The 17992-nt window shown below is 33.6% G+C and overlaps 1 protein-coding gene across 1 annotated transcript in view; it reads left to right on the forward strand.

Annotated features, from left to right (window-relative positions):
* The window catches only part of PACRG (parkin coregulated), a 210865-nt gene that overhangs the window by 91434 nt on the left and 101439 nt on the right, over positions 1 to 17992 (forward strand). The window contains exon 3 of the mRNA XM_058802211.1: positions 15016 to 15187. Within this exon, the coding sequence (XP_058658194.1) occupies positions 15016 to 15187 (172 nt within the window). The remainder of the gene's footprint in view (positions 1 to 15015; positions 15188 to 17992) is intronic.

Raw genomic sequence — 17992 nt, forward strand, 5'->3', positions numbered from 1 at the left:
TCAGCCATTAAGAGATTTGAGATAGTTTGGTGCTCTGACTTACAATGGCAGATTTATATTTATTTATTTTTTTAACCTGCTAGCCATTATCACTTTATCTTTTTCCATTTTTTCAGCTGTCTTCTTCCTCCCTGCAGAACCTGTGCACAAAGACCAGTCTTTGGGGGTTATGGTGTGTGCCAAACTCCATCCATAACCATTCTACAGCAATCTGAAACACAGACATGATTTTGGGTTTTATAATGTAAATCCATTCTCTGAAATCAGATATTAATACTTACTTTGACTGCAAAGACAAGCTCACTCTACTTGAGATGATGAACTAGGACCATCAACTGAATTTTCAAATGATATGGGGTCTTAAACTAGTTATATAAAAACAACACGAATCACAACTTTGCTCTCTGGTTCCTGTACAGAATTGGCCCAACATCATATCCTTAATTGTCCATTGAAATTCCAGACTTTATATGTGAGGTAATTTTAGTTAATAAAATGGAATAGAATGTTTTTACACTGGAAACAGTTGGTATCTAAATATTAAAGATCTTATTTTGGTCTCTGGGTATTGTCAAGAAGACATCTTTTGTTGTAATGATAATACTAGAGCAGATAAAAACAAAACCATCAATCTTAACAGAGTGTTTTCTGAAAGTTGATTATGATCACTTAAATCTCAATATGCTAAATTATTTTTAGTGTTCTTTATTCTATGAGAATATTCATCTTGAATGCTTGTCTGGTGTGATTAGAGGAAGTTGTTATAAAGTTTAATTGATCTTACTGAATTTTGTAGTGTAGGAACAAAGCTGTAAGTACAGTAGCAGCCATTGAATGGTCTATCAAATATAATTTGGATTATTCAAATAAGAAAAATATTTGTTGCTCTTTTTAAAAATTGATTAAGCCCACTTAAAACCTTGTTGGATTCCTGCAGATGTTTGTCTCCTTAAGGTATTGTTAGGCATAACTAATACTTAATGATGCTATGGGAAATAATAAAAAAGAATATTGTAATAGATTTTCCATAGTGTTCCAGCAATGTGTGTGCACCCAGTTTTCAAATTTACATTCCACAGCCCATTTGATAGCTATTAATGTGAATCTTTATTAGATTCAAATTTACCTTCTTTTTTTTTACTTCATTTTTGAGTTTATCTTACATTTCATAAAAGTATATATTTATATTAGTCTTTATGGTACATCTCAATCGTAACTGAGCCAAAAGCTGCCTGGAAGCTTATTGAAGTAGGGTGACAAGTAAGCCTTCACTGACAAATAAAACATACTTTGAAAAAAGAAAATTTGTGGAAAAACCATAGTGACAAGCATTTGGTTTTAGCTCATTACACAGCAAGGTTAATATCCTGCCCCAATGCTGAAACAATATGAACAGTGCTAATGTACTGATTTGGGAAAATGCCTTAGCTTAATCCAGAGAGAGTTTCATGTAGAAAAGTCACTGACCCACCCATTTATTTCACAGCATCTTCCAGACAGCAAATGAAATTACTGAAGTATCACAACAACAATGTAAGAATTGGACAGCTACGCAAAAATTTAATTACTTTTTAATAAAATACATATTGCAAATATTTGCATAATGAGTGAAAAAGTAGATCAAAATTTGTGTCTTTTTTTTTTTTTTTTTTTTTTTTTTGCTTTACATAGCAATATTTTGGTAGCTAAGAAGACAGTGAAATAACCTGAGTGATTAAAGCCTAAATGCTACTGATTTGGAACTTGGTCCATGGTAGCCTCTCTATTCTTTTTCTTTTTTTTTTTTTTTCTGAAGTGCAGAATTCCTAGTAAGGTTGCTAAGATTACACCATAGTGCATAGCAAACACATTGTGTTAGAGTGATTGCTAAAGAAATAGGTCTATGGAAGAAAATGCACAAGGAATTTCTTAATTGCATGACGGTTGAATACTGAGGTTTCTAAAGACTGAGATCCCTATTGCATTAGTTAAGTCTTTTTGTAGTTGTAATATATTTATACTATGTAATGCCTTTGAATTATTTCTCTAGGTAAGATTTTTAGCACATTTCTTCCCAGTCTGACTATACTGGGAAGTATATTTCATTCAGAATGTAGTTTGAGATTCATAAAACTAGTAGGTTAAGCTCCTACATTTGATGATCTAGCATTTAGAACAAGTCTCTATCAACAAGTTATCTTGCATTCTGATCTATTTTTCAGAAGTTCAACTTTTAAGTTCAAATTTCACATTCAATTCCTGTATCTTATCTAGGATATCCCAGTATTCAAAAAAATTTTAAATTTCTTTCCTAACTTTGGCTGTTTGCTTCTGAGACCTTATCTGTTCATTAGAATCTGTAATGTAGCACTGAGATTTTCTGCTAGTTTCAGTGATCCTGCCTTGGTAGTCAGAGGCTTTTACCTTAACCACTAATGTTATTTTGAGGATTACTTAAATAAAAAGGGCTCGATCCATTTCCTTTGCCTGGATATGCAGAATTTATGTTGTTAGGATTTAGTGCCTTCTGGATATTTGTATTTGAAAAAAATTAATTAGATTTCCAGTAATGGGTAGTGAACAGATCTTCCTTGTTGGTCTCTTTTTTCAAAATTACTTTTACCTTTAGAGAATGTGCAGGAATGGTTGCAGTAATAGGGTCACCCCAAACTCTGCAGCCATATTAACCAACAAAAAATACATAGGAATTTAGACCTGAGAACCTGACTATTAATTAGGCTTAAAACCATATCAACCATAAATCAACTATGAGTACTGACATGGCAAAGCAGTCTAATATAGGACTTAGACACAAACCAATGCAAAGCAAACCAAATACAGTGGCTTATTTTACCTGCATTAACTTCCCTTCTGCCCCTATTGTGCAGTTACTTTTCATATGACCTGGAAACCAATTATTTTTTTAAATTTTTAATCTTTCCTTTATATTTGACAATGGTTTTAGTCCATTTAACTTTTATGTTCAACTTACTGACATTACTTATTTATATATGCTATTTAACTGTGAATGGATATAGCTATGGCCAACAGAGCATTGGGAAAAAGCCCCACATATATAAGCATAATTTCTCAAGTTTTTTGTCCATAATTTGTTGCCATTTATTCTTTTGGCCAATGTCAAAACAAAACAGTATTCCTTCTGAATTTAGAAACTCTCTTAAACATAAAACTTATAAAGATACTTACCTAGGACTCATATCAATATTGTAACTGCGAGACACATACAACATTATGTGTTCGCCACATCAGTGTGGTTTTTTTAAGGCAAATCCAATGACATTATGTTGTTTCATCTACTGAAAAGCTGTTATAAAAATCTGTTCATTTAAAATGCGGGCTGCAACATACAGAAAGGCAAAGTTCATCTTTCACTGATAAATTGTATAAAAAAAGACAAAAAGCTGGGCAATGATCCTGTGAAATGTGCTCTGACTTACTGTGCTGTGTGATACTGTATTTTATATAATGTAATTCATGAGCCTTGCAGAGATATTAAAGCATTGTGCTAGCAACCATTTTGCCGTTATTTATTTTACTTTATTTAACTGATACTTATTTTATAAAAATTCAGTTTACTTTCCACAAATTTGTCTTCTTTTTATTACCTTCAAAGAAAATAAAAAATCAGCCAGAACTATCGTTGCCATATTCTACAGTTGTTATTTATCTGAGCTTCTGTGGTAGTTTGTCCTTGCCCATAATTTTCAGAAGAGTTTCATCTAGCCTGAATACAAGTTCTTTAGTCAGTATTTTGGATGGTTAAAATTTATAGCGTTGCTGTGGCAAGTGAGTACCGTACTAAATGATCTTGGTAAACATGATACTCTTTTTTTTAATGGCAAGAAGTCTAATTTTGAGCTAAAACCACAGAATTTAGCTGATTTCTTAACGGTTCTGTTTTTGAAAGCAGTTGCTTGGAACATTTTTTAAGTTTGTTACGCAAATTCCAAATATTTTTATTATTTATATATATTCAGAATATTATTGTCTTCAATTCATGTGTATTAGTGGTAGGATTTTATATTGGCAAACGCTGCCACAATATGTGTAATATGTTCACATATTAAATATTTGTATTTTAAAAGGAGTATTTTGCAAATTTCTGTGAAGACTGTAGATATGCTTGCAAAGAAGATCCACAAAATGTAGGAAGGATTCTAGGATCTTGGGAAAATAATATGAAATTGTTTCTTTGTTGTTTCCAGAATTAAAGACTAGTTTTAAAATACAAAAATGCATTAATACAGTACTTTAATTTTTCCTTCTTAAATTTATCTAGACTCTCAGTAATATGCACTCTGTAAACAAATTAAAACCTCTAAGAGTACACATTTTCAGCATTAAAGGACACATGAATTTTCAAGATAAATGTAGCATTGAAACAAAAGAAATATATAAAATATGCCAAAGAGAAAAAGACCCATGCTCTGATATTTAAAGCAGGGTTTCTAGTCATGGTTCTAATTAGAAAATAATCCTTTACCAACTTTTTCTGTTGTTAAGTTAGAAAATATATTTTACTCGGAGAAATTCCACTTGAACTTAGGCAAATGATCATTGGTTTTACCCACACTAGAGAAGCTTTTTAATTTTTTAAACTTAAAGAACAGTTTTATCTGGTACTTTTCTAACCCAACAAAATAAAGCCTTTGAGTATTGTAATTTGATTTTAATGTTTTTCTTTTTACCAATACTACTCCATTCTTCCAGGGACTTACTCTGTCTTGATTAAATGAAAAGTTTGGAAAAAAGTTTCATTGAGAGAGCAGATAAATACTTAATAAGGAAATCAGAACTACATCTGGAAGGAGTTTTAAATTCAATGTCTAAAGTAATTCGGTCCACTTGAAGTGCTGTATTTATATACCTACATAGATTTTTTTAATGAATATTGAGAATTTGAGAAAGATCTTTTGAATTACTTGATCACTATGAGTGTACTCAGTTATCATAATGCTAACATTGTACCCAATGTATCAAGAAAACTTCTCTGTGGGCTGGCATGGCAGTGTGCCTAGAAATCCAAATTTCTATAGCTTGATACATTATCACAGGTAAATGAATATGCCATGAAGAAGCAAATGAGTAATTACAATATTTAAGTTTCTGTTGAATTTGTTCACAGCATATTATTTTTTTGAAAATTAGCAAAGATCATATGGATGTATTGACTGAAAGTCATCTGAAGACTTCTTTCCAACTGTTAAATGCCATGTTCAATTACACTGTCAATGTAACAGCTATGTTCAGGTGTCTCATTCCATAGACACCCATGTCAGATGCCATAAGCCACTCTAATCTCCTCCCAAACTGGTTTTTTTTTAGCTTCCTGAAAGTAACACTGTCTAATCAACTCAACTTCCTTAATAGTCTTGATTGATGCCTCCACACCTAAAATTTTCCTCATATACACTTGGATATATTTAATACAATATTAAAAAGTTATGCTGTAGACACACAGTTTGTGGTAATTGGGAATGGGGTTGCGATGGAGCCTCATCCCCAATGGGCTACAGCTGTGAAAAGCAGGTGAGCAGCATTGAAGGTAACGAGACACAGAGTGCCCAGGGGCTCTGACCAATCACCAAAGGGAACAGAGGGCACACAGGTGCAATAAATGAACATGTGGGGTATAAAAGGTTGGGCTAAAGAGCAGGAGGGGCAGTTGCTTGCTGCTTTCTGAAGTGGAATGATGTTTTTGTGTGTGGGCAGACACCTGAAGGCTTCTGAATTGGTATGGTGTTACTCTGTATAGGCTAAAGCTTTCGGAAATTGTATGATGTGGCTGTGCATGTGCTGTGGCGTATGCTGTGACATTATGCAAGGCAACTTCCATTGAATTATTTTTTCAAAAGTGTGTCTACTCTTCATTCCATCTCAGTTTGTGTAGGTCATGCCAGCATCCACATGTGTCCTAGAAAACTAATAAGGCCATTCATATCACAGTGTGGCCTTGAGCATTGACACAGCACTGTTTAAGTATGCAGATAGCACAGCCCCTGCTATGATTCTGTCTAGTGCTTATTTGCCTAGATAATGCTCATCTGTGATTCAGGATAAGCAACTACCAAGACTATTTACAGTATATAATTTAAAGTCAACTACCCTGTTTTGTACAAAGAATCAAAGAATTTAGCTGTACGGAAATTATCTTCCATACTACTGAGCATCAGGCTCAGAGAATGACTCACACCCTGTTTTGGTTTTAAGCATAGATACAGTTCATGCAAACATCTGTTAGTCGTGCTGTTGCTTGTGAGCTCTGAAAATTATGTGCTTCTCTTGAATTTTTACTTCCTTGAAATAACATGGAATTTCATAGGGGGAGGATTTTAACTTTTCTATGGTAACACAGATCATTAGCTCCAAAATCTGACCTTGACATTTTCATTAATATCCTACCTATTTTGTTTCGTTGTTTACTCTTGAAATAAAACACCTTCACAGTGTTTGGTGTCAGCCAGCAGATGGTGCAGTATTCCCTTCTGTTTCTGGGTTCTGTCAATATTTGGAATTTGTTCACTTAGGATTTGATTCACCTGTCTGCAGTTTACCTTTGGGGACCTTTTAGTGTTGCTAGTACATTGTCTTGGGTATTTCATTCCAGTAGGTTATAACTGAAAAATATGAAGTAATTTCAGAGCTGTCTCCCAGGTCTCTTGAAAGCCATGGGGCAAAGGATTTCTGGTGGTTGGCCTCATCTCAAGACAGTCATCTGCTCCAAAACTACGCTTGGTCCATGCTCTTTCTCAAGCACACTTGGAGGCAGTGAGAACGTTTTGGTTTTCCTCTGTACTCATCCTGAAGTTAATGAAGAAGAACATATTGTGGTCCTGCTTTCTCTACCTTGTTTCAGGAAGATTTGACTGCATAACTTCTTTGTTAGTAAGATGCAAGAGTTCCTGGCTTAGACATACAGCTTTCATGGCATTTCTCCCATTATGTTATAGTATCTTTCTGGATTTTGGATGGTTATGTGGAAATGTTCAGACCCTGCTCTTTCTTGGGAAGAAGTGTCATTTTCATACATGAGGTAAATATTGTGTCAGAAGCTAATAGGAACTGTATCATAAAATGCTCCTGGTATAGAAAATTCACTATTCTAATTTGGCTTTGTCATTTCTGTTATTTTTTAATTGTGTGTGAAAATACAAATGGTAATGTTTAGTGATATGTTTTATATGTTTCCATAATTTCCAACACCATAAAACTGCCAGGTTTTCATTACATTTATATGTCAAACATGACAAAAACTGGATGGAGGGTAAGTTTAGTTGCACATTACATTGTAGGTGGTTTTGTGTTATTTTATGCTATAGTTTAACTATTAAAACAAAATAAATCTTCAGAGAGTTGTATTTAACTTCTCCAACACACACTTTATGTATGTCTTTGTCAGAGTGCTCTTCTTTATCTCTAACTTTTGTGCTTTGTGTTATTTTTATTAAAACCAAATAATTTTAAGTTAATTTGACAAACAGCTATGCATGAAAAAATTGGCAAATAGAAAGGAAAAGAACAACAAAAAATAAACCAAATTTGTTTGGCTGCTAGTTTCACTAATGGGATATGATCAATTGACACTCTCCTGATTTACTTTCACAATTCTTTAAAAATAACATGGGGTGTTAGGTTTTGTCCTATTAAACTGGTACAAACCTTCTTTTAGCAAAAAAGAACAATTTAAAATTAGTTCTTTACTAGCATATTGCATTTTATGTGTTTTCTGGGAATGAAGAAAGTGGTTCATTCTTCTGATGAAGATTTTTAAAATGAACTTCATACTGCATGAATTAACTAAAAAGATCAAAATATCTTCCTCAGAAAGTAGTGGGAGAGTCTTGCAGCCAGCTCCATGAGGTCCTTCTGCCTTCAAACTCAGCCTTGGAGAGTGGGCTGTACCTAGCCTCCTCCCCTTGCCTGGGACAGTCTTTAAGTGTCTTTGCTTTCCCTATCAGACAGGAGTTGTCCACTGGTGTCTGATAAAGTGTCTGCAAAATCGAACATTTCTTCTTTGCAGTGATAGTCCTCTGTGTGTTCTACAGTAAAGGACAAGAGCTTGTCCTCTTCTTCTTGCTGGTACTTAAGTGAATCTGGAGGAGGTTCTTAGGTGTTGCAGCTGAGGGTGGAACTTAATCTACCACCAGGCCACAGACCCCAGTAGAGTCACTGATTCCATTTCAACTCTCCGTGCAGGTGTATATAATACATGTAATGCCATGTGGCTTTAAAATATGCAATTGATCTTTGTATATCATGTAGTGCTCATATTAGGCAATTGCAAACATGAGAGATGAACAAAATGCAGAGAAACTATTATTCTTTTTCTTAATCTAAAATTTTACATTACTGTGCTTGTGGAACTCTGAAAACATAAAGATAAATCACATAAAGAAAAAGGAGAACAATTCAGTTTCTCAAAATATGTCAGAGAGCCTTTGAAGAGCAAGGATGTAAGTAGATAAGCATACATTCTGAAGTACTTTTGTCTGCTACTGAGGTTATCTTGTTTGCTTCGTGCGAACAATTCTCAGGTACGTTCCACATTTGTCAGAGTCATGTTTACAGAGCCCTTTTCTCACAGTGCTTAATCTTCTATTTATAATGCTTCCCATCAATTAAAAGAAAGGAGTCCTTGAAGTGTAGTTTACAGCTATTTGCTGTATGGAAGGAATAGTATATTTTATATGTATTTTTAGAAATCAGTTGACTCAGAAAATCTAATGTGATCAGAATCCAAATAAATAAGAACCAATCAGCACTTAATTTCCTTTTCAGTTTGGTGTGTTCCTATATATCAGTTTTCCCTTGTAATTTCCAGTGATGAATCAATGAGAATAAATTCTATATATTTTATATTAGGGCAAATTGATGATAAGTGAGGTCTCATGGCTACCTTGTGTAGTAGCCTTATGCTTTCCTATCTGTACTAGAAATAGCTACTACATTTTAAATAATATTTAGCCTTTTCATAGCTGCAACATATTGGTAGCTCATAATGATTAATTAGTTGGCTCAACTCTATTTCCTGTCACACTGAAGAACTCCTATACTGTAGCAGAAGTCCTTGCTGTTAATCTGTCCCTTCAATATTGCCTGTCATTAAGGCCTATATCCCGTAATCCAAGGGTTTATTGTTGTCCTGTTATTTCTTGCTGATACACTGATCCTCCTCTATATTTCACAAGACTTTCCTGCTCTGTATTATGAGTGAGGTGTTTTAAAAATTTAAATCTCAGCAGTGCAATTAAAAAGATTTATGAAAATGCAGGATTAAAATCCCCTCCTCACAGAAAAGTGCTAGTTTATCTTCTGGATGGCATGGCTCACAGACTTAGAGATTCACATTCCTTTAATAAAAATAATTTCTGAAGTTACTTTTATAGGAAGAGATTTCAGGTTGCTTTTTTTTTACTCTCTCTAGCTGGAGAAGATTTTATACAAATTCATATCCTTCTACTTGCCTCCATTTCTGAGCCAGCCATTGATCCTCCAGTTATTAGGGAATCATATGACCTTCATGTTGACTATTAATTTTCCTCACCTCAATAACCTCAGTAAGATTAGATTGTCACCTTCAGCTATGGCAACTGAAAAGAAAATATTTTGGTTATCATATCATGCTGGTTTCAGCTGGAGTAGAGTTAATTAACTTCACACTGGCTGCTATGGAGCTGTACTTTGGATGTGTGCTGAATGGAGGGTTGATAACATCAAGATGTTTTTGTTATTGCTGGGTAGGGCTTACACAGAGCCAAAGCCTTTTCTGCCACACTGGTGAGGAAGTTGGGGGTGCGTGGGAGGTTGGGTGGGGGCACAGACAAGACAGGTGAGCCCAGCTGACTAAAGGGATATTCCAGGCCGTATGGCACCATGCTTGGTGTATAAAGTATATAACTGTTCTTTTTGTAACTAACATGAACATAGTAAAAAACACAGCAAGTTCAAGATTATGTATTAACATTTCTGTATTTTTAGGGGTTTAGATTTGGGGTTTTACTTTTACATGAGGAGTTATTCCAAAGCTAAATTCAAATATCTGGTGTAGTAACACTTCAATGACATTTCTTATTGCTTCACTCAATTTATCCATAGGAGGCAAATATTTTCTTTTGTTATTTAACTTCTTGTGGGAAGTTAAATATCTACAGAATATGTTAAAGAGGCTCTAAATGCAGTTTGACTGAGTTAAATGGTTTCTATTAGATCCCTTGCCATTATCTGTGTCTCTTTGTCACTGATGATCTTCCACTTGTTTTAAGAGAAGTATTTTAGCATTTCATTGCAGAATGAAAAGTACAGGCACAACTGTATTTTTCCATTTTATTTAATTTTTTATATTTTGTTTTGATAGGACACAGGTAATTACTTAGACTAAGCCTCTTTCCATTGAAAGTCACTGTAGTATGACCCTATTAGAAGATGAAATAGAGCAGACTAAAAAGAGAATTTTTTCTTGCTAGAAAATTTTTAGGGACTAGGTTGAACAGTGGAATTGTGTTTTGAACCATAAGCAAAACTAGCATATTGAAAAATCTATCTAGCCAAGTCTGGGAAATACTAGCAAGCATTGCTTGCTCCATAGTGAAAATTTAAAACTAATATGCCATTATGCATCAAATATATTAAAAGAAAGAAACCAAAAACTGTGAAATGCACAGGCTTCACCTTGACTATTTGTACAGGATATTGGAAGAAAAAAAAAAAGAAAGGTTGAAAGAAATCTTGGATGAAAAAGTGGAAAGGAAGTTAAAAACTGAGACTGCTGAAAAATGTTGCTGTTTTTCTTTTTTAATTACCCTAAAGAACAGACATTAAAGTAAAACTTAAGAGAAACTATTATTTTACCAAAGAATCCTTACAAAATCTTTACAAGCTTTATAAAAACTCCTGTTTGTCCTTATCAACCCACCAATTCTAAAGTTTCTTTACTTAATTTTAATACCTTAGACCAAGACATTAAATGAGTACATACATAGTTAGATATGTTTCTGGGAGATCAAATCCAGTGTTTGGATAATCAGATCAAAGACATGGTACAATATAATCAGTTGTGTGAAAAGAGATGGAAAATTAAATTATGTGACTTAAACACTACTTTCCAAAACTTGGGTTTCTCTTATATTTTACTAGATCATTTTATAGAAAATTCTTTAAGGAAGACCAGTGATACAGTTGTTTTCAAAGTTCTTCTATACCTTAAATTATCTCAAACAATTTGTTTTCTTGATCTATCAGACAGATTATCCACAAATCTTATTTTTCTTTTGTCAGTCTAGAATCTTTATCTGATTTTTCTTTGCCTCAGCAGACTTGCCACTTACTATGGGCTGCTTCATAGGAACAGATTCTCTCCTGGACAAATTGACTGTGATTCTGCAACTAGTTTCCTCCCATCTTGTACGTTAGTTTTATGTAACAATAAAGCAGCACTTATTATCTGTGTATTGTTTTTCACCTAGAGAGCTTTTAGAACATATAAGGATCCTGAAAGTTTCATGAAGCGTAAGATTTTACTCATTCTATGGTTAATTTTGTTATTTAATCATATATTATGCATTAATTTTTATTAGTGCCTCTTTACTGAAATTCAGAGGCTGTGTCTGCAAAATTTACAAACCACTAGTATAGAAGTTCATAAGAGTTATTGTGAGATTTCTTCTTAAAATCCATAGCTGCAGCATCACTGTCAGATGTAGACAAGTTTGCCAAGAATTTGAGCATTAATCAGCATTTTTTGTGGGTGGATGTAAAACACAAAAGGATGTTGTAGGCAAAACCAGAAAAATCACATTTTTCTCTGAACAGCTGTATAATAGCCACTTTCAAAAGCTAAATAGTAAACACAGAAGGAAAGAGTTTCACACCATAGAATGTAAGACAAAATATTTCTGGCTTCCATATTGTGGGAGTTATTATAGAGCAAAAAAAGCTAAGTAAAAATTGCCTGTGTGCTTGGACAGCTGACTCTTCAAGAAATAAGTTAGAAATCAAAATCATTTTCGGAGCCATGCTAGTTGCCAACCATTTAGGCATTTGGAACTAATTAAGGAGTACACACAAATACTTTATAATCACTAGCTTGTCATATGTCTATTTTGTAAAAGATTTCTTGTAATAAATGTTTTGTTCTGTGTGTAAAAATTTGAGTTGTTTTTAAATCCTGAAGTCATATTTACCTTAACGTTGATATATCATTCCTATGTATATGTAATGTGCGACCATAATTCAGAGTTGATAGGTAAGGATATCTTTTATTAACCAGTTATTACTGAAAAACACTGACAAGCTTCTGAGTAGAGAAGTTTTCTTCATAGCTGAAAGAGAAAAAGCATATATGAAGCACAAAAAAAAAAAAAAAAAAAAGAAAGGAAAAAAATTGCATAGAGTATCAGAAGCGCCAAATCTTTGAGAAGATAACTGGCACTTACAGTTAGGGGAGGTATTAATGAAGACTGGGAGAAAATAAATGAGTCATATGTGTCTTTGGAGCAAAACAGATGCAAATTCTGATTCAGTAACTGAACATGGATGGGTATCAAGGACATTTTTCACTGTGGAAATACTTTTAAGTTTTAAAAGAGTTGTTGAATACCCATGTAAGGAATACATTCTAAACCCCATCTCAGTAAGGCAGTGTGGTAAGGTGTTTTGCCTTGTGAAACACCTCCCATGCTCAAAAAAAAAAACAACCTAGCATTACTAATTGTATCTCTCTCTTTAACATCTGAAGGTTTTGCCAGATGCAAGTTGCTGTTACAGGTTTTGGTTTTGATTTTCTGAAACTAAAACATTCAATACCAAAAAATTGTGGGTTATGAATTGAACATTAAAAAGCCATATTAAATAAAATTTTATTGTCCTATTGACAAAGAACATGAAAAAATTGCTTCTTCTTGGTCCTGCTTTTTTGTCAATGATTTTTTGACCTCCTGGTCCATTATTACCTGATACAACTTTCTTGTGACTTTTGGAGATGACTTCTTTCATCATCTACTGAGTATTGCTAGTAGCATGCTGAATGTCCTCAAGAAATACAAACCCCATCAATAAGCAATTTCAATGTCTTTTAATTCTTGTTATTTATTAATAATCACAATATTTAATTTCTTTGTGTTACTTAATTATTTTGTTATTTTTGAAATGTTTCAAAAATTGACCATGGTATATCCATGGAATTATATAATAATAGAATCATTAAGGTTGGAAAATACTGTGATGTCCAACTGTTAACCCAGTACCATCACCATGTTCAACATTAAACCATGTCCTCAAGTGCCATAACCACAGGTTTTGAACACTTCCATGGTTGGCAACTCCACCACTTCCTTGGGAAGTCTGTTCCAGTGCTTTACAACACTTTCTGTGATGAGATTTTTCCTAATATCTAATCCAAACCTTCTCTGGAGCAATGTGAGGGCGGTTCCCTGGGTTCATATTGACTATAAAGGCATCTGATTTTTTTCTTGTAAAGCAAAAAGCCAATGAGAAAAAAAATTGTAGTGAAGCAAACAATATATGATGTTGATGACACAGGAAATGTGAGTTTCCTTTGTCCTTCTCCTGCGTGCTCCACTACTGGAACTTGATTTCTTTCACATCAGTGAATAGGTATTATGCCATTGCCCTGTTAATCTCCTGCAAGAGATTAACAATCAGTGCATGTGAGGCTATGTTAGTATGCCATTGCACTATGTCTGCCAGTAGTGAGACACTCACAGCAAATGCATAATACTTACTTTCAAGTATCAGTTCCAGTTAATTTTGATTTACATGGATTGATCTCCTTCAACATGAAAGATTGAAGTCAGTAGCTAAGGTGTGCCAGACCAGGAATCAGATCTACTCAGTCAAGCAAGGATAAAAATGAACAATGGTGTCAAACAGAGAATATCTGTGTGCCACTTCCTGACTGTGTGATTTACCCAAGAATTGTAAAGTTTAGTTCTTGGCTACTTTAGTTCAGATTTCCACAGTTCAAGTGAGACTGCAATTTCTGTTCTGAAATAAATGGGTGGGATTTTGGTTTTGCTTAACCTGACAAATTTTGCCTAGGATATTTGGAGCTTTAGTTTGACCTATGTGACAAAGCTTGTTAGATGTGAAGAATCTTACCTGCATACTACCAAATCTCACTGAAGAAATTGGGGAGCAGCTTAGCAGTGTTTTAAAGATGGAAGTGCATTCTTTAAGAGATGGATTGGTCTCCAAGGGATTTGGATGATCATATTCTTCTCAGAGAAAATTCATTGTTGTTGAGTTACTTCTCAGCTGTATTCAGAGTTTGACAGGCCATAAACAAACTTCTGTTTCTCCCTGGCTAGCCTGAGTGTCTGTGGTAGAGTCCTAATGGGTAAAAGAAGGAAAAGAGAAGGAAACTAGAGTGCAAAATCCCTCCATAGCTTGTTAAGATTAGCATACTTTGTAATTTAGGTTTGGAAGGAAATTCCTATTAAAAATATGTACAGAATTTCTATACCTTTTCTTCACAGTAGAGAACCATGGAATTTCTTTATAATTCTGCTCTTGAAATTAACAGGAAATAAACTAGATCAGAATTCAACAAATTAGGGAATTGTTGTACAAATATTGATTTATGTGCTGTGCTCACAGGATTGTTTCTCTTATTTGTTGTTTTGATTGTCCAAGTGAAGATATAACATCAAATTTTTTTGAAAGAAGCAGAGTATTGTTCTTAAAAGGACTGATTTGATTCCTCTGGGTAACTTGCAAAGCGTGTTAGCAAGAATATAAGAATCTGGTACTGACTTTTCAAAACTTGAAAATATGTAGAAGTATACTAATTTTTATTTTCTTCTTTAGTTCTAATATTTCTGTATTTTAATATCTTTTCATAAACCGTACCTGTCATTCAATATATACTGCAGTGATAAGAAATGAATTATTATTTACTAAACATGCCTGTGTAAGTGGCATGAATTATCTGTTGGCCTGATCACATTGTATTAGTACTGAAAAATTGAATTTATCTGTTTATTTATTTTGTATTTTCAGGTACAGATTGAAGAGCTGGACTATCATTACTTTCTGCCTTTGTTCTTTGATGGGCTTTGTGAAACGGAATTTCCATATGAGTTTTTTGCTCGTCAAGGAGTCCATGACCTGCTGGAGCATGGTGGAAGCAGGATTCTTCCTGTTGTTCCTCAGCTCATTATCCCAATAAAAAGTAAGTGAACATGTAGGAGAAAAGTCCATAAATTGTATTTATCTTATGTAAATTTTTGAAAAGTTGCTAATTAAGCTGTAAAACATGACAGCCTGAACATCACATGAGAAATTATTGCAAATGTCAGTAAATTTTAAGATATAAGGCCAGAAAGCTTATGCCTTCAATCACCTGATATGTGCAGTATTTCAGAATAGACTCTCTGGTTAATGTTTCTCTTATTACAGGGTTGCTCTTGGTCTTTGGAAATGTGAAGTGACATTTCCTTAGCTGATTTTCTATATTTACAATGTAAATCTGCTACTGTACAGACCAGTTCATCTGAAATGTCAGGAGAAATCATCAGGTGGCATTTTAAAAATATTACTTTTGAAGGTTTTATATAGTCAAACATAGTTTTTTTGCAGAAAGAAAAATTGTAAAAACCAATAAATTATTTTAACACAAATTTAATACCACTAAACTTCAAGTGTATTATCACTAAAATTTATTTTCTTGAACCACCTAGTCTTTTAGATATATTGTTTTGTCCTTTCATTTCTTTAGGTCAATACCTTGAAGAGATATTATTCTGAACCATCATCATTGTCTAGTTAGTTATGGTGATTCTTAAATCTGCATGCTACACTTATATGAATATATGCTCATTTTTGTTAAACTTGGCTTCTTTTTTGTGATTAATCATTAATGGTATCATTGCTGCTCTTTTTCCTATCCATGAGACAGTTCAGCATTAAATACAGTTTTGTAAAACAGGAGGTGAATATAGTTTGGAGCCTGATAATACTGAAATAATAGTGTGGGAAGGGTCAGAATTGTGGTTTTTTCATTCAATTTTTTCTCAATTTAAAAAGATTGATTATAGATGTCGCTATCTCTATCTTACCGTAGTTTTGAAAATGTCAAAAGGATTATATAATATTCAGAATGTTTACTCTGTGACACTTGAGAAAGGTTATGAAAACAATGTTACCATTTTTTCACTCTGAAGGGGAAACACGTAAGGAGAGGAATGATATCATTTCTTCAGAACTGTATTGCCAACATCACCCAAATATATTTGCAGTAGTATCATGTTTTTTGAAAGGTGAAATTTCTTTGGAAAAGACTGCAGGTTTGTGACAGCATTTCCTCAGTTGGGATTTAAAAATCTTTCTGAAAACAGAGTCTAGCTTAGATTTAATTACCTGAAAGCTTTATGTTACATAGCATTTAGAATTAGAAAGAGTTTTCTAGTTAAGGATATTTTTATGGGTTTGATATGTAGTGTTAAGTCATAATTTATGGTGCTGGAACACATTCAAGAATCTGCTAGCTAGATTTAGTTGTTGTTTCTGCTTTATTCTAAAGTGCTTATTTTTTATTTTAAAAATGCTTCTCTATCAGTTTTAATATGTGAAGAGTCTAAGCGTTATCAATGATAAAGGCTTCTTCCTAATTAAAGCCATACTAATAGTAAAAGAAGACACCACCCACCATCTCCAGGAGTCTGAAAATGTGTACTTTTAAGAGTTTTTTAACTTGCTATGACTGTGTAATACAGCAGTGTAGTCGTAGCTATACATTTCTGTGACTCAGCATCCACAATAAACTCAGCTATGTTTTATGCAGATTACTGTCTCTAAAGTGTCCCACTGGGTGAGTTATTTCTGATTAACCAGTCTTCTTCTAGACTACTACCATATTTTTTACTGTGAAGAGTGAATCAGTTGATTGTTAGGAAAGTTAATATGTATGATCTAGGGGAAAAGGCTAAAAGAAGGTCAGAAAAACAACTCTACAAATAGAATGCTTTTAAAAGCAGTTTTCTCTCCTGCATAGTCATCAAAGGAATATGTTAGTAAAGACCTGAATGTTCTCAAAAGCATTTAAATTAAATATTAGAATTCTGTATTATATTTTAATGATTTAAGGAGGAATTTGTCTTCCAGCCATCCTTGCTTAAAGATCACACATTTGAACACTATATCATTAAAAATGAAAATAATATTATTTAATCCATCTGTGGGTTATTCTAAGCCCAAATCCTTTCAATCTTCTTCTTGTTAAACAAGCAGTGACTTAAAAAACGACAGGCAATTGAATTGAACAGGCATGGATTCTCTTCTAAAATACCTGAAACATGATTAAAATAATGAAGAAGAATGCATTAAGTTAAAAAATAATTCCTTTTTTTTTGTTTGTCACACTGGAAGGACCTTTTTTACTAGAAGGAATATTTTTACTGGAAATTCAGAGGAAGAAAACATCCCTCAGGTTGGAGGCATTAATTTCTGAGAGAGAAAAATGTTCAAAATATATTTTGATTTCTCAAAATATAAATTCAGAATATATTGTATCATGCACTGGAAAAACATTATAAAATAGTTTATAAATGCAGTCATTGCATGACATAAAACGCAGAAGAAACAAATTACCTCTTTATGTCAAACTTGGAAGGAATCCAACTAAAAATAAATATAGCACAAACACAGAAAATGGGATTACTTAAGATATAGGACTTTTTGCTCCCTTTCACAGAAGATATAGGCAAACCCATTGGCTGAGTTATTTCGACTTCAGCAAAGATATATAAATTGAGATATATGGCAAATAGCAAAGTACTTTGCAGCAGTATCATGAAAGTTCTGATGCACAATAAACAGCCAGATACCTTCTTCACCAGGAAGATCCATATTGCTATTTTCATATTACACACAGGTAAAAAAGTAGAAGAAGGAGGCTAATTTTGCCCCACATTGCAGACTGGATTGGTGGCAGAGAGCTGAACAGAACCCAGGCACAGCACCCTGGGTTAGCAAACAG

This window comes from Ammospiza caudacuta, chromosome 3, assembly GCF_027887145.1.
Source record: "Ammospiza caudacuta isolate bAmmCau1 chromosome 3, bAmmCau1.pri, whole genome shotgun sequence".
Lineage (NCBI taxonomy): Eukaryota > Metazoa > Chordata > Aves > Passeriformes > Passerellidae > Ammospiza > Ammospiza caudacuta.